The following is a 26,914-nucleotide window of genomic DNA, read 5'->3' on the forward strand; positions in this document are numbered from 1 at the left end:
TTTCAGTTTCGTTATGTGTGTACGAGGCGATAAATAATCGCCGACCAGTTCAAATCATCATGACCTACTCAACGTGAAGCTTTCAGAGCGTTCGGATAATTTTAGAACGACCGAAATGGACGACGGGCGCGACGCGAATCTCTGCCATCGCCTTCGATTCTTCCACTTTTTCTGACGCCGGAAGTGATCTCACATTCTTTTTTCGACGCACACGTAACGAACAATTTACCTGCGAGTCAGCCGTTCACATAAAACGAACAATGAGGAAGCGCTGGTCCAAAAAAATAAAGCGTTGCCAAGCTTTGCTCAAAACAAATTAGTAAATGTCAAATTTGACGTTTAGGATACATATTTCTTTTTCAAACAACACTAAAATTTTAGGTATTAGAATTTTATCGTTGTACCTACATCATTTTGTGACTCACATTTTTATTCGATCTTCTTCAAGTGGCAAATGTCAAAAATGACATTTATCACGTGAATTTCAACAGTCATGTTACTTTTGTACCGTATCGTTCTTTTCATTTTTTAAATAAAAATTGATGTTCGATTTCTCAAATTAAAGAATTGTACCGCATAATAATACTCTAATTTATAAACCAGAAAGTTGTTTAGAAAATGACAATTACAAATTATATTTTGATCGCACAGTTTTAACTGACATTCACATTCAGCATAACAGACCAGACATTATTATTTTAAATAAACAACAAAAACAAGCATATCTTTTAGATATAGCTGTTCCAAATTCACACAATATAACACAGACATATAATACAAAAATTAATAAATATTTAGAACTCTCCGTTGCTATGAGAAATCTTTGGTGTTTAGAAAAAAATTCGATTTTACCATTTATAATTTCAGCAACAGGAATAGTATCGCAATCTCTTTTTAAAAATTTAAAAATTTTGGACTTAGAGAACACATTGGTGGTTGAAATTCAAAAAGGTATATTATTATACTCATGTCACATCGTGAGGAAATTCCTTAACATTGACACAGAACATAAAACACAAAGAAGTCAAAATGTGGAGGCGAGACGCCGGTAATTATGTTGATAAGCACTGCACTATTACTTGATAGTATTATCCGTAATAGTGTATGTACTCCGGCAAAATTGCCGTGCCGCCGGGTGGAGGTGGGATAGTAAATCTAATCAGTAAACACAAAATCTCAGTTATTTTAAAACGTACACAAATTTCTTAAAACATCAGTAACAAAAAGTTTTGAAAGAAAAATGTTTTTTCATTTCATTTTTGACTGGGTTTTGGCTGTGACGAAACCGAAATAAGCGAGGCGAGCTCACTTCAGCGCAATATAATTACATATTAGGGGCAGATTTATCTCTACTAAACAACTCCCTGATCTCAAGCAACAAAAAAGATTAGCAATATAAAATCACCCTGTACACTATTAAAAGCTAAAAATTATTTTTTATTTAAGTGGAGGTGTATACATCGTTAATTTTAAAATACCATCACCACCAAAAAAAGGCTTAATCGATGATTATCTCAAGAATTAACTATTTGAGAAAGTTTGAAGTTTACGAACGTGTATATGAAAGTTTATAAAAAATGTACACAGCGGTCCTTGACATTTGACAAAGATAAGAAATGTGAGTAAACATCTGAAACGTCTGAAAGTTCAGTTTCTTGAATAGAAATTTTGTATATGTATCACAAGTTTTTCGAATTTTGATTATTTATTCGGTGTGTTCAAAAACAACAGCCAAGAGCAGCTAAAATGTACAGTCGCGAGCAATAAATTTTGGTCGTCAAGGTCATTTTTTGACGCAATCGAAAATGCTCCATTGTAAAACAGTCGTGAATATCATAACCTATCACCATGTTGTATGACATTAATTGTATGTAATTTTTTTCTCATTTTTTTGACACTTTGTTGACATGGGCATAATTAGGCTGGGAATTTTTTTAATTCTGCGACAATCTAACCAAATTTTGAAATGACATTGACGACCAAAATTTATTGCTCGCGACAGTACCTGACCAGATTTTTGAATTGCAAAATGAGGTGGGATTTCGGAATCATCTTGGAAAAATATGTCCGCAGACTTTAAATCTGTCCCACACTTCCTGTCAAAGGTCGGACGTCATTTCCGCAACAAAAAAACGCGAATTTCATCAACGGTCGCCATTTTCGACATTGACACGTCATTAGAATTCCCTTCTTACCGGCAAACCGTCGCTTTTCGTAAATAACTGCGGTTTTCTTAATTAAGCAAACCGACGAGATTTATTTAATAAACGGTACGTTTCGATTTAATTAAACTTTCGATAAGATCTTGTGTCTAAAGGAACAATTCGCTCCGCGCCGTTCCCACCTCTATCAATTACAAAATTCGAAACGGTACTTCTCTCGCGACCCGGTACAGGCCTACCAAGGTGAGACCGTTGAATATGCAAAACGACACAGTGCACAAAAGTGTGCAAAGACACGAAATTAATTTGGCTAATTAATAAGTTTCACAACAAAACGAACGAAACACAATCAAATTTCGAAAGGAGAGCTTTCCAAGGCTTCAAGGATGTGTGTGATGGTTTTTGCGACCAGTTTCGACACTGTATCGAGCGTCTGTGATAAAAATTTTATTGCTCCACCTGCATATCTGATCAATTTGAATAATGCATCAAAATTCGCCGCCAAATAATACTTACAGTGACCCGTGCTTTTTAACAGTTCGTTGCTTGGTACAAAAACGTAAACAAATTGTATTTTGCATTGCAAATTTCTTGGGGAAAATCGAAGGTTGTACCGCAATGCTGTCAAAAGTGAAAATCTTCTGTCGGAACGTCTTCTGTCAAACTGTTGCCAACTGCCTCCCTCGACCTGCGAAAAGATAATTACAGTGTGGGCAAGAATGTCTTAATAGTTTGCGAACCAGTTTCGATTGTCATCGATCGAAGACCGTTGACCTTGCGACGCATCTAGCAGCCCCGCTGACCCCAAGAAGCCGCCCCCGGTGGTGTCGACGACGGACGCAGCCCCATCCCACAAGTTGACTCCGGTAGTGTTAATAATAAACGGAAGCGAAACCGTAGGGGCCGTGGGCGTCGAGATAAAGCATCTAGGAACAAGGTTATAAATTAATAAATTCATCAGAAGTGTTGCCAACCCAATCAGATTAAAATCCGCGATCCGATTGATTTAGAGGACCAGGAATAGACGGCGACGACAAAGTCCGTGCCGGAAAATCCAATCTGGCCGCCGAGGACATTGACCTTGACAATTCCACAAACCTCCACCACAATTTCAAACGCACCGTCGGCCTCTGCGCCGAGGGCGAGCTGTCATTTTCAAAATTGACGTCCGGCAATGCTGCCAACCCAATTCTGTCAAAGTCGCAAACGTAAACACACGTATTATAAATACGGTCTTTAAACTGGTGTTTGCGTAACGCCCCTTTCGCAATTAATCCTGCAATTTGCGGTGTTTGCCGTCCCCGGGCGGCCGGGCGGCTCGTCAAACATTTACACGGCCGGAAGAATTATTTGCAAATTGTTAGTCCCTGCGCAAATACGAGTGTTTGGAAACGATTACGGCGAACGCGTCAATGGGCGCCCCCACGTGTCGATCCGACCGGCCGACGGGTCACGTGACGGTTTAGCGGAGTTCAAGGTCGCGGAGTTGCACCTGTCGGTCCCAGGGGCGGCGGAAGTTAAGGGTGAACAACACCATAGCAAAGGTCGGGTGCGTCGTTGTCGTGCACACTTATTTTTTGCAGGGGTCAAGTTAGTTTTTGCTTGTTTTTGTCGCTCGGGAATAACCAAAACAAAGCCGGTTTGGTGTAGCCAAATATTTTGCGATGCATATTTGGGTGAGTCACCATATTCAGTAGCGTTCGCAAACTGGAATTTCGAGTTCTAATTTTAAGCGAAAATCCAGAATGGAAATAAACATTTCCAGTTGTTTTTCATTAATAAAAACAACATTGATGACCGGAATGGAAGAGAAACAAATTCTGAGAATAAATTAGGTTTTTTCGATAATTGACGATGTGGTGTGGTCAAATTGGGCTGCGTGTATTTCCTTTCAAGTTCGACAAAATCGAGCTGAAGCGCATTTAGACGGAAAATCTCCAATGAGCGAGCTGCAGATGACACCAAGATTTCCAGATTTTACTCCGTTGAAACGCTCGTGGGATTAGGTAGTTACGCAGGGAAGATTTGACTGAAATATTTTTGGGACAAATTATGATAATTGATAATGATTAGAGTATTTGAGCTACCACGACACCTCAAAAAAAAAATTGTATAGACTGTTCTTTTAAGATTGAATGGAAAATTTTATTTTACGAGACTTCAGGGACGATGTCAAACAATAACAAAAGAACGTAGGAAGGATAATCATTTCTAATGGAAATTTACTGAGCTGTTACTTGAGTTTCAACTGTTTCCTTTACCAAAAATATCTGTTGGGAAAATCAAAACGACAGTGGTTTGTTAGTTAATTATTTCAGTGCTAGTGTCAGTGATTTATTAAATAATTAGTAATAAATTACTTAATTATGAATTACAAAAATTAGTCCTGTGAATTAATGTATCCAGTAAGTGAGCTCCTACGGCAACTCAATAGGATTGCAATCTGAACTTTCCGGGGACCACTTCACTATTTGAAGAACGCTTTCTTCTTAGCACATTTTCAGCAAGTTCTCTTGTAATATTCAAATCAACACGAGTATACTCCACTCGCTTTTTTTTTCGATTCATTCATTCAATTTCCTTTTGGACCAATTTTCCCTTAGTCTACCCTGAACAGTCTGTAAGTTGCCCAATACAGTTCTTCGTCCAATAGAAACGACCAACGCAACTCAATACGGTTGCAATCTGCTCTTTGATTCGCCAATTCCGTTACCTCCTCAAACTTTTGGCTTTTGGAATTCTTTGCAAACTTTTGACGCTTGTTTAGGAACATCCTCAATGTAATAAATAAACTTTTGACCAATTAATTTTCATCCGAAAGAAAAAGCTTGGTTCTCAAATTTTGAAATAGACTCCTTTCTAGTGTGGTAATCTCCAAAACACCTCCAAAATCTTATATTTCATCCCCCTTCTCATCGATTTTAGTCATCCGTCCTTCAGAACATCGATGGACAAACTTTCACTTTCTGCTTCCAATTTCTTTTCGGTTTTTGCACCTTCACCCCAATATCTGGCGTTCCGCAAGGGTCTCACTTAGGACCCTCGCTGTCCCCCGAAACAGCGCATTCTCCTATTTCATTTGGGATTCTCATTTGTCCCCACTATCTGGCACTGTTTGTTCGAGTAAATCAGATTTGGATAACATTGTCAGGTGCTTGATAAATGGTGTTGACCTCAACATCGAATAGTGTAAATGAATGCATTTCACACAAAAAAGATTCAAATCAAGTAATAAATCTTTGGCAATACATTTTTGTTTTGCAATTAAAATGTTTTGTATAGTTTTCCAGTGGCGTTCATTTGTTAAGCACTTGACATGTTTATTTTAACAACACATGTTGTTCGTACTCCACTTTGCTCTTCGCGTTAATTTAATCATTAACTGTGGGGTTAACAGATGCAGCTCGAGTAATTTTTATTGTAGTTTTATCATTCAATTAATATTGATGTGTTAAATTGGGGGCACGCCACATCTATCATTTCTATCAAGAAACTACCATTTATTATAATAATTATTATTAACACTAGTACATGTTTGAAGATTTTTTTTCTTTTAATTGATTCGCAGCATGTCCTTTATTTACAATAAAAAACTTATGCAGTGCAATTTTTACGTATTTTTTTCCACATTTGAAAAAGTCCAATCAACTCAACGTGTCTACAGTTTGCGTAAGACGTTAACCGCTTGTTATAATTATTGATTATTTATTTGCACAGAAACGAAACAACAAATGTCGAATTAATTTCGGTGGCGTGTTGTTAATAAATAATTGAGAAACTGACATTCGAACGGCGAAATTCCTTGTCTTTTAACAACGCTAACCTCCCGTCCAATGACAAATCTTTCCCGATTTCGGTCGATTATTGCATTTCGACTTTTCGACTTATCACCCATGTGCGTTTGATATTTTTCTTCAAATAGTAATGTCACAGATTTCCTTCCTGGAAACAATTAATATCGCATTTGGACCCTGAACTTTGTGTTCTTTGTTTCGAACTGACGAATTAATGAAACGTTTTACACGGTCTCAATCCCACGACATGATAATTATTAGTATCAAAGTCAATTATCTGTGGCGGCCATTGTTTTGTTTTTCTTTTTTTTTTGACAAAGTCAACCCCAATAAGTTCGATGCGGTTATCGTGTTTACACATTTCGAGATTGTGGGATGAGTCAATCCTAGAGATTGGAGTTTAGCGTGTCAATTGTTTTTATAGGTGGGATTTACGTTGGTAATCTACAGACAACAATAGTAGCAACTGTTACGTAACTGTAGTGTTTGTAGTTTTTCGTACGTAAATAAACAATACTGTACCGTTTAGGACAATTCAAATGATTTTTTTTTTGACGATTTAAAAGATATAAGTACATATACAGAATGGTCACTAAAACTGTGGGTCTGGTGTGCCACCAGGACAGCTTCGAGTTATTTAAATCTTGAAAAAACAAAAGTTGTTTGTAAACATTTATGATACGACAAAAACAGTTTGCATATTCAAAGCGTGTCATTATTTGCAGCGAAAGTTAAAATTAGAAAGAATGTTGATAAAATAAACACACAAAAAATATTAAAATATGTATAAACAGCTGGGGGGCAAGCGTAAAGAAAATTGTATGAAAGTACATATTAAGGAGTTGAAATAGAAAATCTGATAGAAGCAGAAAGACAAAGCAAAACAATAAAAATGATAAAAGCAAGATTAAAAAAATCTGTAAACGAAATAGAAAACAAAAAAATATAAGAGAATAGAATGTAGTTAAATTTTGGCGTTTTGTTTACACTTGAAACCTGGAATTAAAAAAAGAAAAAAACAGTGATTAATGGAAATAACACAAATGTATAGTGGGAAAAAAAGGAATAATGTGGTAAAGAATTGGGAGCGGAAAAGAAAAATGTTAAATACGCTGACCGACACAAAAAACGACTCACCTCGCGACTCAGCGACTCATTGTCTTAGAAATTTTTTTTGTTGGTATCATGTTGTATTGGTAGGTGCTATTTAACTTATTCTTTGCCAAAGAATATCCGACAAAAAAAAAAATTAAACACAGGAAATAAGATTTTAGTGAAAAATGATAAAAGTTATTTTTTAGAAAAAAATTTTGTTATAAAAAATTGACTAAATTTTAACAGTATTTTGAATTAGTATCTCGTATTGTCAAATTAAAAATTTTAACACGTAAAACAACCGACAAAAACACAACATGGAAGTAGCGCAAACTTTTCAATAATTTATTTAAACAAAACAATTCGATTGCCATGGTGACCATAGCACTCCCGATCTTTGAAAATATCCCAACTTAACTACTATAAAAAAAAATAACCACAAATACAATTTCAAGATTATTTATTAAAGAAATCATGAGTCGCTTTTTGTGCCGGTGAGTGTATGTAAAAGAATGGTTAAACGGAAACTCAAGCTTGAGGGACATATTGGTAAATAATGTGGATAAGACCAATAACAGGCAGCAAAAACAAATAAACTTATGACAGCTATGAAAAAAATTGAAAAAAGACAGAAGGATGAAAAAGAGAGGGTGATACTGGATGAAATTACCGTGAGATCATTTAAATTTATAACTAAAGTAGGCTATGACATTTAAATTAAATTGGCAACATTGTTGACAACTTGATTTGAATTGTCAAAATGACGCTTCAATATGAAAGGGCTAGTCAACAAGCGGGGGGTGAACAGACTCATTTTCTATGATTGTCAATAAAACTGTAGTGCTTTATTTAAAAAAAATTAAAACGATTGAAGATGAGAACGTCAACAGTGTTACCAAACTAATTTAAAAGTCATAGCCTACTTTGATTATAAATTTTAATGATCTCAGGATTCTCAGGGTAGATGAAGCATAGTAAGGCCGAAAGAATTTGATTATGAATCTTTTCAAATATAGAAGAAAAATAAAGAAATCTGTTGGGAGAACATGAAGAAAAAATGAAAGGAAAGCAAACAAATGAAATGGGTAATTGTTGAAGATAAGAGATGAAGAGAAAGAATATGATTATGAATCTTTTCAAATGGAGAAGAAAAATAAAGAAATCTTTTGGGAAGCAAACAAGTGAAGTGGGTAGGTACTCGTTGAAGATAAGAGATGAACAGACTGAAGAAAAGAAAAAAGGACTCGATAATAAAATGTGGAGATTGAGGGGGCAGTACACATTTAAGAGGAGAAAAAAAGTCAATTGTAAAGAATAAAAACAAACGATAGAAGATCTATTGACAAAAGGTAAAACATTAAAATTAGAGAAAAGAAACAGAGAGAAAAACCCAGTTGGAACAGATAAACAAGGTGTAGTACACGAACGGTAACTTCAAGAGAAGAAATTTTTCACTAGAGAAAAAAAAAGAAGATGAATGACACTTGGCATAATGTGAAGAATTAAATGAGAAGAAAATAAGAGAAAATAAAATATAGAAGGTATTGTGCGCAAAGAAAAAAGAAGGATTCGAAAAGAAAGAAAAAAAAGTTTATAAGAGTGAGAAAGAAACAAATTGATGGAAATACATTTTTCACCGGAAGAAAAAAATTAACAAGTAGATCGGATGATGAAACACAGTTGTCAAATAAAATATGAACGTGAAAAAGGCAAATACTGACAAAAACAGAAATAGAACAAAAAATAGAGGCTAAAAAAAATATACGAATATACAGAATGAAAGAGGACAGAAAAAAGATTGAAAGAAGACAACAAAATTAAAAAGGTAAAAAGCCAAAGGATGCTGTACAAAACAATAAAAGATCTGCCGAGGACTGAAAAGAGAAAAAAGAAGCGGAAAAGAATTGCTGGGTAAAGATAAAGAAACAGGAAGGAGAAAATAAATATTCGGCGAATATGTAAAAGGCAAATATCGGCAAAAAGAGAAACAGAACAGAGGAAATAAAAGAAAGAAGAAACATAGCTTCTGTTGAATGAGGATATAAACAGAAAAAAAAAACATTCAATGAAGACAACAAAATTAAAAAGGTAAAAAGCAAAAGGATGTTGTCCAAAACAAAAGAAGATCTATCGAGAGGTGAAAAAAGAAAAAAGAAGCGGACAAGAATTGCTGGATAAAGATAAAGGAAACATAGATAGGAGGAAATAAATATTCAGCTTGATGATGAAAAGAATATAAAGATCGAAAAGAGGTAGATAAAACAACAGAAGAAATTCTGACAATGAATACATCTGGAGGAAGATCACATTATGATCATTTTTACCCACATCTGCCTGACATTTAATTTTTGTGAACACAGCACCAAATAAATACAAATTTGAACGAACACATTTTTTCACCTTTACTAATTAAAAATACAAATAAAACGTTTTTTCTACTTGAATTTTTTACTAAAAAGCGTTACAAATTGATTTAAAATTTGGAATAAATTTCCCATCAAAATGTATACTCACCCGCCTATGGGTAAGGACGAAAATTTTCTGTTGTAATAGAAAAGAGTCTTGTCTAAAAAGTTGCATTGTTATAGAAAAAATGAAATACATAATTAAAATAATAATTGTATTGATAATATAATTACATAACATTTTTGATTTACAATGCAAAAATTTCCGATAATAATGCGGAATCTGGAAAAGTGCCTCGAATGCTTGCAGCGTTTCCAATAATTAAAATTAAAATTCTCATGGTTACAAAAAAAATAGAGACTAGTAATCACACAAAACGACTCGTTTGGTAAAAATTGGGGGGCAAAAATTTTGGAAAATGTTTGCGAATTTTGCAAAATGTTAACCGGGAAAGTTTCATAAATTGGCGAGTTCTTTCACTGGTTAAAATTAACACACGTATTTCAGGTCCACCTGTATACAGGATGCCCCAGAACTGTCTTCCCAGATGAAAAAGGGAGTATTTGGGTTAATGTGATAATTTGAATTTTAAAGAAAAAAAATTCCTTCTCAAGCGATAATCTAGAAAAGACATCATCCTAAACTTGACCAATCAGTGTTGAGCACCATCAACGTATAGGTGACCGCAATTTTGCGTTGCCGGGATTTCGAAGTTCTCTATCTAATTATTAAAATATCCATAACTTTTCGCCGATTTTTGCGATACCAACAATTATTATTTTCGCTGTCTAACAACCTGAGGACGAGCTTTTGGGATTGGTGAAATTGAAAACTTTATAACTCGGTTATGTGAGCTACATGCCTGTTTTTTATGGAGAGGCAATTCTGGGACAGGCTGTATATGATTTTGTTTTCAGAACTCTTTTATTTAACGTAAATACCCACTCATTAATTACAGCTACTTCTCAGTAATCTCAAAAGTTCCACGTATTTTACACTGACTACACAATCAATCGCACAAGTCAAAATTGATAGTTTTGTAAAAATATTTGTACACAATCTTTAACTTTTGATTATAGGAATTTGTTTTTTAAGCGAAAACATAAATATTAGTGGACATTTCGACCGGACATATCACCAATTTAAACAGAGTCAAGTCCAAAGAGCATTTCCGTTCGAATTTGAAAAAAACAAATGAAAAAATTCTCGAAACTCAACCAAAAAAAAAACATACCAACTTCTAAACGCAGCGACACACTTCTTCGCTGTTGATTCAGGTGGCGACTCTGGCGAAAAGTCAAATTTCGGATTTAATGCACCGCCACTTACGCACTCTGTACGTAAAGATCGCGCGGCGGTCGTAAACCGTGCGCTCGTGTAAACAATCGAAAACTCAAAAAAGCGTTGCCACACTTCCGAAAAATCTCGCACCCAGCGCCGCCCCCGTCGCCGCCGCCGCGCTTCCGTCCCGGTTGAATAACCCCGGGGCGACCCCCATGCCGTCTCGATGTAACCCGGCCGCGTGACGTCACGGCGGATTTTTCGCCGACCCTTCGCCCATCTCGCAACAGCGCGGCGGTCGGCCAGTCGTGGCGTCGCCGTCCGGCACGTGACTGCCGCATCTACCGCACCGCTGGCCGACCGCACCACCTCTCCCATAGCACGCGATGGTGATGGTACAAAACCGTTTTATATCGGCGAGCCGGACCCCAGACCGGATCAGTTGTGAATTAGTAGTGTTGAAATGCGGTTGGGCGTTTCAAGCAGACTACGGCAACTGGATTGTGTCGCGCGACAGCAAAAACCGCCCCGTGCGAGCCGGGCCTTAGCACCTGATGCGCTCCCGGATCGAAGCAGCCCTTGGCGCCAGTGGCGTGCGTGAAAGTGTGCGGGATAATGGAGAAATCTCAATAAGGTAATTCAGTTACGCCGTCCGGCTGGTGTTCTGGGGGCCGTGGGATTTTCTTTGTTTTTCGCAACAGTCGAAGCGTGCAAACAAAATCACCACTCGATCGTTATCGTTTTCATTATTTTTTTTTAATAATGTGCCGCGCCAACACTCCAACGACTGGATTATCGCGCTCGTTATTGGAAAATTGTTTTTCCGAAACGGAACGATCACGATTTCAGCTTGTGATTTGGTTTTAATCCAAGTTTTGTTATTGTCGAGCGTACCTACGTTTACTGACCAATTTCTAATTTCTACGGTTATCTAAAGCGTTGCGTTTCACCGGACAGTGGTGTGGTACTCGGGAGTGTGATCGATCTAGTGGGCTGTGAAATATCTGACAATTTGACATTATCCGGTCGCAGTAAGTTACTTGATTAGTTTGGTGCCAGGTGGTCAATTCTCGCTGACGCCGATTTTTAATCTGTCATTCGTAATAGACGATACACGCTGTATTTGTTTTTCAACATTGTCAATTATTTGGAAAAAATACAACATTTTTCTAAATCATAATATGTACTGTCAACAGGATACACATTTAAATTTACAATTCATACATTTAAAAAAACATACATACATATTTATTTGGCTGCTACTTGAGCTATACTGTCTGAAAATTAACAAATCATTTATTATTATTGATAGGTTCTTTGTTTTCTTCTTTGACTGTGTCTATATTTGACGGCTGAAAGTCGATTGTTTAATTGGACTCGAAATTATAGTTTTCATTGACTCTAATTTTATTCTGGATTAATAAATAATAAAATAAACACACTGAATCTGTTTTTGAAAATTGTAAAATCTTTCCAAAAATAGTCATTTTTCAAAATGATTGTGCGAACCCTTTCATTCGTAGGCTTTTACGCAATCTTATTTAAAATTTAATGTCATTGAAACTAACTCAAATAAAAATTTGACATTTACATTTTCAAATAAATTGATGAGAAATATGATGTGAAAAATTGTAAACAAGTCAAGAATTTGACTATACTACATGTTCAACTGAATACATATTAGAAAATATGTTTGCACTTTGTCAGATTTGACACCTTCGGTGAAGTTGAGTAATGTTTTTGACCTATTGAGTTTAAAATCTTGAAGCTTAGGTCATTTGTTTTGATATACATACTTATAACACAATAACCTTCCACATAAAAACAAAGATAGTGTTTTGTTAATTATTTTAGAATTGTCAAGAACGTACAGTTCGAATATCATTGACAATACAACAATATGATAATTAATTAATCAACTATTTAATTAATTAGTAGAGTATTATTATGTTGTAAAACAAACATAAAAAATCATGAACTTCTTGATATCACTGAAAAATTATGTCTTTCAAAAATGTCAAATTCTATATAGTACTCATATGTATTAGAAAATTTTCGAAATAAAATTAACACTGCCAGTTTTTACCTCAATGGGAAATTAGATTTAATTCTGCCTAAAGTTTCAATAGCTTCATTTCTTTTGAAGTCTTTCTGGCAACCTTGCTTCACCAGAAATGACCTCAACTTTTCATTTTTACATAAAAATATGCAATACATTTTTTTAACTCGGTAAATCACCTGTCCGGTAAAATTTTCGATAGTGACGTTACGAATTACGAAAACAATTACATATTGAAGAAAACGATTTAATCAAAATATGTATTGTCAAATACGATCAAGTATTTGACTACTTTTGAAACAGAAGTGCTAAGGATTTGAATAATTGTCCGTTTTCGCTAACAAATGTTACGATTAAATTTTGTCTCGTTGTCAAGGCTTTAGTAGGCATTTAATTTGACAACAGCACCTATTGATTATTATTTATTATCAAGATCGATTTTTATTTTCTATTTATCAATTTGGAAAAGCGAAATTATTACAAGAAAGAGTGCAATGGCTTTTTCAAAACCTTGGTTTCAGCGGAAACGACCCTCTCTCTGGGTTTTTACGAAGGATGTTTTTTCTCGTTTTTAATTTCGAGAAAATGTTGACGTATTTCCAGAAATATTACTAATTTAGTTTATTTAATGTACATTTAAGGTAAATATTTTTTGTGGGGAAAATGAAATAGATTTGCTGTTTTATAGAATTACCAATTGTGCAAATATCCTGTATCTTTTAGTGAAGGCTATTAAAGAAAAACCAAACAAGTGGTATCCACTTATTATCTATAATTTTTTGGAATTTGACAAGAATTTGACAGTCCCAGATCTAATCTGGCTATTTTCGCGTCCACCGTTGCCAATTCGAACCCGACTTGACTTTCCTCGACCTCAAAAAGAAAGAATTTTATTTGCGGCTCCACATTTTCGCAAATTTACACCGATTGTTCTAAAACCCGATCCATTTGCTGTGTAAATATTAACCTTTCGGCCGTGACGCAAGCATTGCCCCCACAAACACTCGAACAATCCGTTACGATTTACACAATTTTCCAAAATTTCTGTTTTCACCGTTGGCAACGGTCCAGGACGACTTTCGGGTATCTCGTCCAAATCGTGACCTCTGCAGCTTTCCCGTTTCAACTCCCACGTCTGACAGCCGAAAAATCCCCAAATCACGCTCAAATTCCCCAGATAAATAAATCATCGTCGCTCGTCGATCAATCAATCTGTCAAAATACAGTTAAAGTCGTTCGTTCGACTCGTCATTTTTCCTGCACGCCTAAATTCAGCGTTGACGTCACTTTTCCACGGCACCGGTCCAGGAAAAATCGCAAAAACTTGGGACACCTGCGGCGGGGACGCGGCAACATCGCACCGGTATTTATAAAATGACAGGACAATGGACGGTCGACTCGCGGCAACCTTTGATTTCGCTGGGGTTTTTTTGAAAAACGCCACCCGATCTAGGAAGCAAGCATTGTGCATTGACTCACTTGTTTGTAAATAAACTGAAAACGGCTATAAATAGCAGATAACCTTAAAATACGCCGTAATAATAGAGGAAATCTGAATTGTTTTCGCGATTAATGAGACTGACATTTCAGCCGGCGACACACTCGTTTGTTTCCAATCGACCGGAAAAATCCAAAAACGGAAGTCCACTGCGACGCAGTTTGCACTTTTTCTCGTTCTTTAATTCATATCAAGTTGGCACGTGTCACCTCAACCTGTCATTTCTAATGAGCGACGTGATCGAGCAATCAAAAGCGATGAGGCCGCTGAAGGCCCCTTCACACTCGACTGCGACGTTATCCAACGGGCTTACGTCACACCGGCCCAATTACCACAAATTAGAAACTGTTACGAAACGGGGGATAGATTCTCGATCGGTAATGTTGCAACTGTGGAATTCAAAGCGCCACCGTTCGGCAATGACATTTTCGTCCGGTGATTAATTGACAATTAAAAGTGGTCGCGTTCAACATTACAATTTTCTGGTCTAGCGAAGATTGGTGTTTTTTTTTCCGCGCCGATCAAGGCCGCCCCTGTCATGAAAAACCGACACGTGACCTCATAATCGGCACAAATTAAAAATCGTTCAAAAGTCGATTGGTGACAAATCGGGCGCGTGTTGGTGGACAGGCACGCCGCCCCGGCCTACGTGATGCATAAAGAAGTGATTTTCGGCAATCGAAGGACGCGAAAAGTGCCTTTCCCTCCTTACGGTCCAGACGAGCTATTTTCGGCGCTGTCACGTGACTGGAAATCCGCAAAGGATCTCAAGGACGTCGCGCAAACTTTTTTTCTACTCGATGGACTTCAAATGACTTATCGTACGGTAATTACTCCAGCGGAGTCGAATTTAAATAAACGGTAGCAGATGTTTCCTTTCAGTATATTAAGTTGGCGTTGATAATGTTAATATGTTTGGCACTTGTTTTATAAATAAACCGACACCCACTGGACCATTAACGGCGCGCGCCGCCAACTTTTCGAGAAAAGCGATCGTTTTCTTGAGAATTTCGCAATTTTTTACGTAACGGTGCTTGCAACAATCGGAAAAGAGTGCGCCGGAAAAGTGAAATGTCAACTGCTTAGTCGGCAACTGATGAGTTTGGAGTTTTACCGGTGGCCCAAAAATCGAACCTGATGATGAGGCGATACGAAACGTGTGTCTTTTTGTGTGGGTATGTGTGTTATTTTTTTACAAGAATGATGAACCTGGTGATCAAGGTTATCCGCGAATCTGGCGCAACCTTAACCTTTTCCACGATTATGTGTTTGAGCAATTTTTTTTAAATTTGAATTTCTTCCAAAAGATTAAGGAATTGGGATGGGTTAAATCTTCCTTGATAATTTCCAAATTTCACTGTCATTTCGTTTGATCAGTGTGAAAGTCGACATGTTTCGCATTTTTTCGGAGAGTCATTTTTCTAAAACTCGAAACTGACAGGTGAGCATCTCTAAAAGTGGATTGAGAGATTGTAAAAAGGATTTGTAGAAAATGACCCAAATAGTCATATTAATGGCCATCTTCTAAAACATATTACAAGAATAAATTATTCTCAAAATGGTACCGAATGATTTGCTATTGCAAAATCTAATAATAGAACAAATTGTTGATAGATATTGTTTAGAAAATGACAGCCGTAGCAGTAATGTTTATCATTTTTTGATGAATACAAAATTTCCCCATTTAAATATAGACACTAAATTTATTTATAAATGAGAATGAAATTTATAAATAATTGATTGACTGGAAAAGTGACGCAATTTCGCCTTGATTCGAGCTCATTTATATTCTGCTTAACGCTCGTCTTTTAATCCAAAACATAAAAGTTGTCACAGATTTATAAGAAATGGCAGATGACGGCGAAAATGACAGCGACTAACTTTTATCACTCGTTTTATAAAGGCTCGGCCAATCATAAAAATGACAGAATATTTATCTTGACAATGACAATTAATTGTGAATGATTGATTTCTAAAAACGTATTTGCAAAATAATGACAAAGTATTTCATAATTGCAGAAATGGCTGCACAAATGGTGTTAATAAATTCGTATCAAATCTTTCACATTTCTGAGAAAATGACAAAGAATTGCGAAAATGACAATGAAATAACAGTCAAGGAGAGACAAATCAGGTTTGAATTGTTTTCTAACACGATTCAGATGTTTTGATATTTATCTGCGAAATGATAAATAACAGCGTAAATGCCATTGCCATAAAAATCATGTCAATGAGAGTCATTTGTGAGAAAATGACAACGGTAAATTTCTTACCATCAGTTTATAAAGATCTGAGTTTTAAACCTGACTAGTTTTTTGACGATAAGACTTAATAACAAACAACAATCCAAATGACATTGTTTGACTGCTGACAGGATATTTGCAAAGTTGTAAACAAAAATTATGTCAAAAAATACTGTTTCTGGGTCAATGACAACAGTCAATAACTAACAATCAACTTTACAAAAATGGAGTCATAAAAATCATTGTTAGTTATTTGAACGATGTTAGAAAATAATTCTCCGAGTTATAAATGAAACCGCGAGATATTGACCTATGTAGAAAATGACAAGTAACGATGTAAATGACACTCTGTATTTTTGGCAGACTATTTACTAGTGTCAAATCATTTGAAAATAAGATAATTACACAAACCACCAAATTCGTGTCAGTGGCAATTTTGGTCATATTTGTGAGAAAATGACAATTAAAAATGACAACAGTCAATGTTTAACAATCAGTTTATAAATAAAAACATGATACAAATTTTTATTATTAGTATTACTGTATTTTCAAGGTGTCAAATTACTCGTAAATATAACTGAATAGTTGACAGATTGATCACACGTGTACAAAAATGACAGGAGTCAACAATCATTTTACTAGATGTTGAGTTCTCTGACTTATAAACCTGTCACATTAAAATTCTTCAAAATGACTGAACATTATCAAGATGATGAAACATTTATTACAAAAATGACAGCGTTTTGCGGTGAAAAATCATTTTTCTAATTGTCAAATAATTGTAAGGATTAAGTATATTACAACTTTCCGGAATGTCAAACAGTAGGGAAAATTACAACGATTTTTTTTTATGTTCTTCAAATTGAGGAGTCAATTTTCTTCCTCACAATGGTAGAAGTTGCAAAAGTGACAGAGCTCAGTTTTTAGCCATTTTACAACGTAGAGAAACCGTAAACGTCTGTCAATTTCAAATTGCCATCCAGTTATAAATTCTTGTGCATAAAATGAAATGACTCAAATTTAACAGTTTTGTTGAAGAAATTGCGTCATAAAAATGTACCAATAGTAAATAATGTTAATCGCTTCTTGAGGCTTGATTTACAACAATCACTGTTAATGATGACTTTACGAACTATCGAGTAACTGTAAAACTGACACGCAAATTCTTCTGCATACATTTCTTCTAAACAGAAATAAGATATGATCCCCGTCACTGGCAAATTTGTAAATCAAATTTCAACATATTGTTATGTTGATATATTCGTCAATCGTCATTAAAACATAAAATGATTTGAATACACCGGATTCGTACACCGCAATTGTAAACAAGATTTCGAAAGAGAAGATGTCATCAGAAATTGCCGAAACGATAGTACTGTCACCGGCTTCTAAATTTAGAACTGCTGCATGTCTATAAAGAAGAAAGAAAAATAGATTTGCGCAAATAGATAATAAATCCTACTGACACAAACAGTCAAAGATAAATTGTAACACGACATTTTTTAACAAAAACGCGACAAACAATGCTTATCGAAATGACGCAATCGACACAGAAGACACGACTGGCAAATAATTTTTAATCGACTTGGAAAAGGTTTTCCTCCCGTCAGTGAGTCACAACAGCTCGCAGCCTTTGTCGATTCGACCTGACAGGCGAGGCTGGAAATCGAACATTTCAAGCGATTTTGACGCGAGTTTCCGGCGCGAAATTGACAGGAATCGATCTCGCAACGCTTTGCGAAACAATCGATCGACTTTCAAGTTTTGAAAAACACACCTGTCAAGGTGACACGCCGGCCGATTTACGGTAAACCAGATGATGAGGCAGAAATCGACTTCCCGACGCTATCCTTGATCCAGTGGGCGAGATTCTCCCGACCACGTGACTCGCCCTGGCGACTTGACCGCGACGCGAGAAGGGAGTGTCTTTGATAAGCGCGGGCGCTGTTGTACTTAGCGACAGAGCGCCGAGAAGCGCCGATAAGGAAACAAAAAAAAAAGTCTGCAGTTTGGCACACATCCACCGTTCTCCATGTTGGATGGCGGCGGCTGGCTCAGTCAGTGCTGGCCGGTGGCGACGGCAGGATCGCCCGCGCGTGGACACCTTAACGTGCCATCCCGGAGGACGCCGCACCCGGTCCTCCGCGTCTTTGTTCCAGTGTGGGCGTGGCCTACGAGTGAATGGAAAAAGCGGAATCGGTGGGCTCGCACCACCAGAACCACCGTTGACCCTTCCCCTCTGGGGTTTTTCCGCGTCGGCTGTTTTGCAACAGCGCTCCTATCGCTCTGGAATTTTTGCTGTGCTCGCTTGTTTGCGTCGATAATTTCCAAGAGGAGCGCGCAAGAAACGGTACCGGTCCAGGTGTTTCCTCCCGAGAACTCATCAATAATTTATCGACGGCCCACGTGGAAACCTGTCGGATTTTTCCCCACCGCCGCCTCTCCTCGCGACGCCATCGCAGGGCGCTCTCGATCGTCGCGGCCTTGATCGACGACAATCCAAGAGAGAAAAAATCGAAACGGATGACTTGCCACGAGATTGTCTCTCTAAAAATAGCACTTCCGTAAGTTGGTTGCATAACGGGGAAAGCGCGAAAAATATCATCTCCTGGACCGGTTCCAGACAATGATTTACTCCTTGTTTTGATCGTTTCGGTTTTCATTCATGCTTCGTGGGGGCTTCCCAGAACCAAAACAAATGACTGTGGGCTCGGGCATTTCCTTTCATTTGTTCATTTTCTTCTTGCAGCCGATAAATGGAGGCGGACACCCATTGGTTGATCGGTGCAGGTTTGGTGACGTCGTCCGTCATTGCCATCGCCGCCAACGCTTTCCTCCTCCTCATCTTCTGCCGCAGAAGAGGGCTCAGAACAGTACCCAACAGGTAAGCACCAAAACAACAAATTTCTCTTCTGGATCTTCTTCTTGAGCCTTGGCAAAACTTTTCACGTTGGATAATTTGCAGATTCGTCATCAACTTGCTCATCACGAATCTGCTGTCGAGCGTCCTCTTGATCCCGCTCCTGATAGTGGACCAGTCGGCGCCGTCCCCGGAGCCGCTCCAGTCCAACGAGACGGTCGAGATCTCCCACTTGTTCTTCCGCGAGGAGCTGATCGACAACTCGACCGACCTCGAGATCATCGAGACCAACGAGAGCCTCCTCTCGTTGACGTACGTCAATTCGACGGCGTCGCCGTCGAGGGACGACCGCACCCTCTGCTATGCCGCCCAAGCGAGCACCAGTTTCGTGTGCACCGCCTCCATCCTGGGCATCTTGCTGATCGGGGTGAACCAGTACTTCGGCGTGATCCACTCGCTGCGGTACCACTTCTACATAAACAAGTGCCGGTCGATGTTCCTGATCTTGAGCGCGTGGCTGGTGGCGGCGGTGTTCGGAGTGTTGAGCAGTGCCACGGACAGTGACAGTTCGCTTTGGGGGATGTGTCGCGGCCGCCCCCCCAACTCCCGGACAGTGCAAGTGCTGAACACCGTCTACGCCGTCACCTACTGCGCGGCGGTGATCCTAGTGCCGTTCGTCGCCGTCTGCGTGATATACGTGTGCATATACGCGGCGGCGCACAAAAACAGCGAGCGGATGAGGAAGTCCACCTCGACGAATCTGGACGGCTACAAGGAGGAGGCGGTGGCGACGCTGCCCAAAGTGCGCTCCGCCCCCAACTTCATGCGCTTGGATGACGCCGTCGTCGCCAAGAAGGTGACTAGGACGAGCAGCGAGCGCGCCACCAACAACTTCATCATCTCCCTCAAGCACAAGATCTCCAACGCTTCGGTCTTCAGGTATCGAGAGGAGACGCGAGCGGCGAGGATCAGCGTCCTGGTGATCTTCCTGGTGCTCTTCTGCTACGTCCCCTATGGGGTGACCCTCGTCCTGAACTCGGGGGCGGTGGCGGTGGAGACTTCGCCCACCGTCAACCTCAACGTGTTGGTGTTGTTGGCGCTGTCGAACGTCATCTCGCCCTTTCTCTTCGGCTACAGGAACAAGCGCGTCAAGAGGGAGATCGGCAAGGTGTTCGGCCTGGTGCCGCCGAAAAACCCCGACGTGGCGGTCCTAAACAGGCGGCGCTCCGCCGCCGACGACCAACCCGCCACTCGGGAACCTTTTTTAGGACGGAACTACGCCGTGCCGGAAGTGATAGTCACGTGTAAGGTGGAGAACGAGCGGAAGAGCATCTTGAAGAGGGTCTGCCAGAGTTCCAATTGGACCAGCTACAAGAAGTGCAACTTCATCACGGTACCTGAGAGTTGCATCAGCGGAGAGGCGAGGGGGTCGTTCTCGAGCGCCAGCACTCAAATCTCGAACGAAGACTGTTAGTAGGGAGTTTTTCTAGTCGGCAGAGTTGTCTTAGCCTAAGAGACTGAACGTTATGGTGGCCAAAACTTAAGTATTCTAGTAGAACGAGCGGTTCTATTTAAGTTATTAACATGTAAATTATTGTATTTATAATTTTTTTTTAACCTTTAACAATGTAACACCGGAAATTAAAACAATTCCATCGAGACACACCGACTTTTATTCGCCCCACCGTTCCACAGACCATCAACAGAATTAAGACTTTCAAAACCCGTATAAAACATGGGAGACACTGACAACACTAGCGCTGCTCTAGCGTTAGGCCAAACTAAATTACCGAATTTACTCGTTAATCCGATCGGGAATTTCCGTTTAAAAAGAAGGTTGATTTGAATATTAATTAATAATGTCATCAGTAATTTTGAATTTTCTAATTTCTGTCAAGGTTTAGTCAATAAATTTTATAAATTGTTCTACAAAATAAATTACTCCAAACCAGTATCTTGAGATAATTTTTCGTTATCTTTTTATTTGGTAAGTTATCTTTTTCTTTTTGAAAAAGTACGAAATAAGTATGGTTTTTCAGATCGCAATTTTTATTTTATTTATTTGGATATGGAAAAAATTAAACATAAATGCTTTGTAAACAACAAGATCGGCGATAAAAAATAAACATTTTAAATATCCAAAATTAGAAGAACAAAGGAAACGATGGATAGAAGCTTTAGGTAAATGTTGCACCACCCTTCAAAACAGACAATGCCTTTATTTGCGAGAAATATTTTAGCACCAATTTCTTTACTCAAAAAACAAAACTCCATAAATACGCCCTGCCGTCGATTTTTCTTCGTGAAGACAAACAAATTTCAATAAACAATGTTAGACCAGCTGAACAAATTGAAAATTCTACGATTACTGAAAATCCCACTGTAGAGAATCTAATCCTTCCTGTTATGCCCAAGGCCCAAAATAGACACCCAACAAAATCTTCTAGTGTGTTGCAAGTACTTGAATGCAAGAAAGTTAGTAGTCGTACTTCAAAAGGTAGAACCATTTATTATATGGACCGATATCAGCGAAAAACAATTTCAAAATTAAAAAATCTTTTGCACGATTTTAAAATTATCTCCAGAAATTTTAGAAGTTAACGCAAAATCAAATTATTGAACTAGATCTACCCTTCAATTCAGTTTCACTCGCCTTAAACTAGCCCACTCATGCCCAAAAAATCCCAATTTACACACAAACTTGTTTAATGAACTACTAATTTGTTGTATATGTTAGAATTTGTATTAAAATGTTTAAAACTTATTTAGTCGTTTCTATTTTTTTTAAATAAGTGTCAATTTAAATCAAATTGAAAAAAAAATAGGCAACTGGGTATACAGAAAGTCAGATATGCAACTTGTTATACATTAGTTTGGCCTAACGCTCGGGCAGCGCCACTTGAGCGCGTCCCCGAAAATGTAATCCCACTTGACAGTCTTACTATAGTTTAATTGTCTGTGCACCGTTCACGATTACAGAGACCCACAGTCGATTCCGCCCGCCGCCACTAGACGGCGCCACGATCCGAATCTTGGAATATTCTTTGGAGTCGTAGACCAAATCTCACCTGGAGATGTCGCCATCGCCTCCACCTCCCACTGTCCTCGCGCCTGCACGTCCATAAAACCACCACTAAGGCCTCGACTCTTCGTGCCTTAAACTAATGAGTAAGGAAAATATACGAGCCTTGGTAACGCTTGGCTTCCATGCTAGGCTTCCTAGCCTCGAATTTTTGTAAGGGCAAAGGTCGTCCCGTGGACGGTTGCCTACTTTTGCAAAGGTCCTGGTGAAGCGATCTGCCCTCTCAGTCAACAAAAAAAAACATCGCATCATTTCATAACATTGTAATTTTTTTAATCTCCGCACGCCTTTGTGCTGTTGAACAAATGTAAACAAGGTACTGGACCTTGAGGAATACATAAATAAATTGTGTGCAATCGATTTTTATGGAAATTTATGCGGAAATCGTTTAGAAGATCGATTTGGAGCGAATGCAGGACACGTTCTAGCTCTACGATTATGGAAAATGTGTAATTAAAAGCATCTGTGGGTAGGGAAATTGTTGATCACATTAGCAAGCCTAAGCGGTGATCACGAATTTGATTTGTGCCGCTTTATCACCCAGGTGGCCTTCAAAGGTCGCCGCTAATAATTGGAGGGGGGTTGAGGTGACGTCACCTATTAAGATAGTAAAAGAAAAAATCACCTGTCACAATTTGAACGGTGCGACACTGTGCGATTAAAAAAATTGAGAAATACGACGTAAACAGTTGGGTAAATATTTATGCGCGAATATTAGCAACAAAATTGTCTAATTTATTTAAAAAATTGGGATAATTAATTAATACGTTGGTATAAATTAACACTTCGCAATGGGGAAAAACTAATAATCATAAACTGAGCGAGATTATATCGGAATTATCCACGAGTGTTTATAACGAATTAGATTACGTAGAAAATGAGTCGGATAAAAACTTAATCAATGACTGACGGCAGTGGCGCAACGAATTCCATTTTTTCAAAAACCGGAAACGGTGGGAAAATTTGTTTGATGAAATTGCACAACGCAATTAATTAAGAGTGAGATTAAAAGTGACGAGAAAGTTCCAAATAGCTGGGATTTTATTTGTTGTTACATCTGTCGCTTTCTTAACTTTTCAAATGACCATTAGAAAAATCGCTTTTTGCGAACTGCAATGTATGCAGAGTGAGTGGTAAGATGAGTTCAACTCTTAGTAATAGTTTGTTTTCTCCAAGATAAGAAACATTTCGAGACATTTCTTAGAGTGACAAAAGTTTCGCTGAATTCAGACAAATTTTGTTTGATTCATTCTATAATTTTGTTTACTTGTCAAAGATTTAACAGTAAACTTAAAACAGTGATTTTTTTTTGAACAAAATTGTTAATTTTATTGTTACAACTTTTTTTTAATCCTCCTTCAGACAACACCTCGTCCACCGACTGATGATTTGTCAGTTTTTTGTTTTTAGTTTTTATTAATAGTTAATCTTAGTAGGATTTAGTCTACATCATGTTTTTCCAACCTTTGAGGTTGGATTAGATTAAAAGATTAGATTAAAATCAAATACGTTTGAAATATCTAAATGCTTTAAAAATAGCCACACTGTATAAACGTGTTCAATGTTGTTCAAACGGATTGAAAATAAAATAAATAAAAATATTTAGGAGTGGTTTTTGTTTTGGTTACGTTGAGAATTCCAAACGATTTTTAAAAGTACTGATTATGAATCAAGTTATGCCCAATTTCAGTCGGTTCGCTTCTTTTTAGGCACAATAAAAACCCAAACTTAATAGTAAAAAAAAATCAAAATCACTGTGATGCAATTTTGGGATCTTCGATTCTACTTCAAATGAAGATAAATTAAATTTAAGTGGAAAACTATGTATATTATTTTATTTTGAAGTTCTGAAACAATTTTAAATATGATTTTGAAAGTTCTGATTTCGCTTAAAATAAGCATTATCTTATCATTCGAATGAAACAATATATCGGGTGTTTTTTTTTTTTTAATTTTACCTCGTAGTAGGCGTGGAACAGTCGATTGTGAACACACCACTCGTGTAAGGGTACGTGCTGATCCGTAACCAGTATAGTGTGTTCACAATCGACACTTCAACGCCTATTTTGAGATGAAATTTAAAAAACACCCCCCGATATGTTTTTGTTTTGAAATTTTGAAAATGTACCTATATTTTGCATCAAACAAATATTTTGTTTGAAAATTCTGCAACTCTGACTTGCTGAAATAAAACCAGTTTTTAATTTTATGTAGAACATCCAGTAGTACAGTATGCTATTTTGAAAGTATGTTAAATTTTATTTCAAACAAAACACTCTGTACCTACAGTTGATTGCAAAAAAAAACGGGAAATGAAAATTTTCCTAATGTAAATTAGGTTTTGTCCATTTGTCAATTAATTATCAACTTGACAATACCTATCAAATAATTTCTAAAAATGTCATTGAATTTTGACCATAATTCTAACCTATCTCTCGTAAGAAGGTTTCACACTATGAAAAAATTGTAAAAATGTGTCAATTTGTTCCGACAGTTCCCGTTTTTTTACAACCAACTGTACTTACATTTAATTAGGACTTCTATGAGAACGTAAAGTAAACTTTATCAAGAATAAACGTGAGCTTAAAATAAACATCCTATACTATACTTAATAACTTAGACATATGTATTTCACTAGCACCCAAAGGTTTTGATTTTTTTAACGATAACAATGGCACTTTATATATTTCACAAAGAGCACCCTGTATATTTATTTTGAAGTAAACATGTTGGAATTGACGAATACTTTACAACTGTTTCTCTTTTTATTTAAAATATTCCAATTGCAATAACATGTTTTGATAACATATTTGGAATTGTCTGTAAGAATCGTGAATCTGATAAATAGATAAACACTTCGTATTAAAATTTGCCGCTTTTCGTTTTAAAATACATACTGCATATTTTCAGGTGTTCAGGAATTACTGAACATTAAAAATGATTGAAATTGATTTAAAATTTAGAATAAATTAGCCATCAAAATACAGGTGTCCCAGAACTGGCTCCCCAGAGAAAACAGGCATGTGCCGACAACAAAAGAGATTCCAAATTGACTAAAATAAATTTTCTGCTAGCTCAAATTACCGAGTTATAAAGTTTTTAATTTCACCAATCCCGGAAGCTCGTCCTCAGGTGTTACTAAAACATCCGATCGGTTGCTAAACAACAACAAAAAATCTCTGATATCGCACAAATCAATCAAATGTTTGGGCAACTGGAATTTTGACGTTTATCTGTCATCAACATCAAGATTTGACAATTGCAAAATTCGAAATAAAACAATAAAAATGGCGATTCAAAAAAGAACCATTTATTTAAATAGGTAACAATGTTAAAGCAGATGTTCGAAATGACTACCTTTCATTTGTATGCACAATTGCGCTCTACGTAACAAACTTCTTGTAGTCGCGTTAGTTATCATTTCTCCAGTAACTGAAACAAAGCCTCCTGAATTCGAACTCTCAGATCAGCCTCTGAATTTATGGGCAGCCGATAAATGATTCAGATCTGGAGACCTGGCAGGCCAATGATGCGGTCCTCCTCGGCCGATCCAGCGCTGTGGATATTGGTTATCCAAAATTTCCCGAACGTTTCTGCTAAAATGTTGGAACCAGTCAATTATGCGATAAGCAAGAGGTACAATTTCAAGTAAATCAGGTAGCTCCGTGCCAATGAACTGAGCATATCTTGCCCCCGTTAATCTTGCGGGGAATTCAAACGGTCCAATCTAAAGCCGGGGATTCGGAATTTTAACAAATTAAAGGATCCACCACGCTTATACTTGCCAAACGATCGCCCAATAGCCCAGTCCACAAATTAACAGAAAACCTATGTTGAAAACCTCTGGGAAATAATTCTCTTGGATTTTCCTCTGCCCAGATATGAAGGTTGTGATAATTGGAACAACCTTACCGGCAAAATAGCGACTCATCAGAAAACAGTATCCGTGACAAGAAGTGCGGAGCATCGTTTTGGTTTATTAACCATAGATAAAACTCGCGCCTAATTGGATAATCCTCTGGCAGAAGATGTTGTACTCCTGTATAGTGGTACGGATGCCTCCTATTATGAGCTGGAACTCTCTGCACCGAACTCTTGGATAAACCCATTTCACGAATACTCCGGGTGCCCGTCTTCCTCAAAGACATTCAATACGGCTTCCTCGTGTTCGACAGTCCTTACACCCCCAACTTCTTCTTCGAACTGGCTGCATCTGACCCGTTTCTCGACCCCGAGCGATTAATTTCAGGATTGTTTTATGATCCGGATGACTTTGTCTTTGTGGAAATTGTTCACGGTACAACCTTACTGCTTCACGTGTATTGTTCCCACATCGCGCAAAAGTAAGAATCATATCTACGTACTCAGAGGAAGAATACATGTTAACTGATACACTTGAATTAAATATCGCAGCGAAATTGTATAACAAATGTC

General features: G+C 37.6%; 1 protein-coding gene, 1 long non-coding RNA gene and 1 other non-coding gene across 6 annotated transcripts in view; 2 read left to right on the forward strand and 1 right to left on the reverse strand.

Moving 5' to 3' along the window:
* LOC138130017 (uncharacterized) overlaps positions 1-26,914 on the reverse strand; it is a 38,660-nt gene that overhangs the window by 6,849 nt on the left and 4,897 nt on the right. Inside the window, exons 1-4 of one of the 3 annotated variants that reach the window (XR_011159459.1) lie at positions 10,692-11,048; positions 2,903-3,088; positions 2,679-2,850; positions 1,159-2,629 (exon numbers count right to left, since the gene is read on the reverse strand). This is a non-coding gene — a long non-coding RNA (uncharacterized lncRNA). Of the gene's footprint in view, positions 1-1,158; positions 2,851-2,902; positions 3,089-10,691; positions 11,049-26,914 lie in introns of those variants that run through there. The other 2 variants (XR_011159458.1, XR_011159457.1) reach the window with 2 other exon arrangements.
* LOC138130015 (D(4) dopamine receptor) lies at positions 11,180-21,059 on the forward strand. 2 transcript variants are annotated; one of them, XM_069046376.1, is made up of 3 exons: positions 11,180-11,372; positions 19,288-19,422; positions 19,504-21,059. In XM_069046376.1, the coding sequence occupies exons 2-3, from the start codon at positions 19,295-19,297 to the stop codon at positions 20,870-20,872; spliced, it is 1,497 nt and encodes a 498-aa protein (XP_068902477.1). In that variant the 5' UTR covers positions 11,180-11,372; positions 19,288-19,294; the 3' UTR covers positions 20,873-21,059. The 2 variants fall into 2 exon arrangements, with proteins under 2 accessions (XP_068902477.1, XP_068902478.1); XM_069046377.1 differs by lacking the exon at positions 11,180-11,372 and adding an exon at positions 17,864-19,102.
* Positions 22,550-22,702, forward strand: LOC138130046 (U12 minor spliceosomal RNA). Its single transcript, XR_011159481.1, has one exon. It is a non-coding gene; the product is annotated as a U12 minor spliceosomal RNA (small nuclear RNA).

The sequence above is a fragment of the Tenebrio molitor genome, chromosome 4 (assembly GCF_963966145.1).
Source record: "Tenebrio molitor chromosome 4, icTenMoli1.1, whole genome shotgun sequence".
Taxonomy (NCBI): Eukaryota; Metazoa; Arthropoda; class Insecta; order Coleoptera; family Tenebrionidae; genus Tenebrio; species Tenebrio molitor.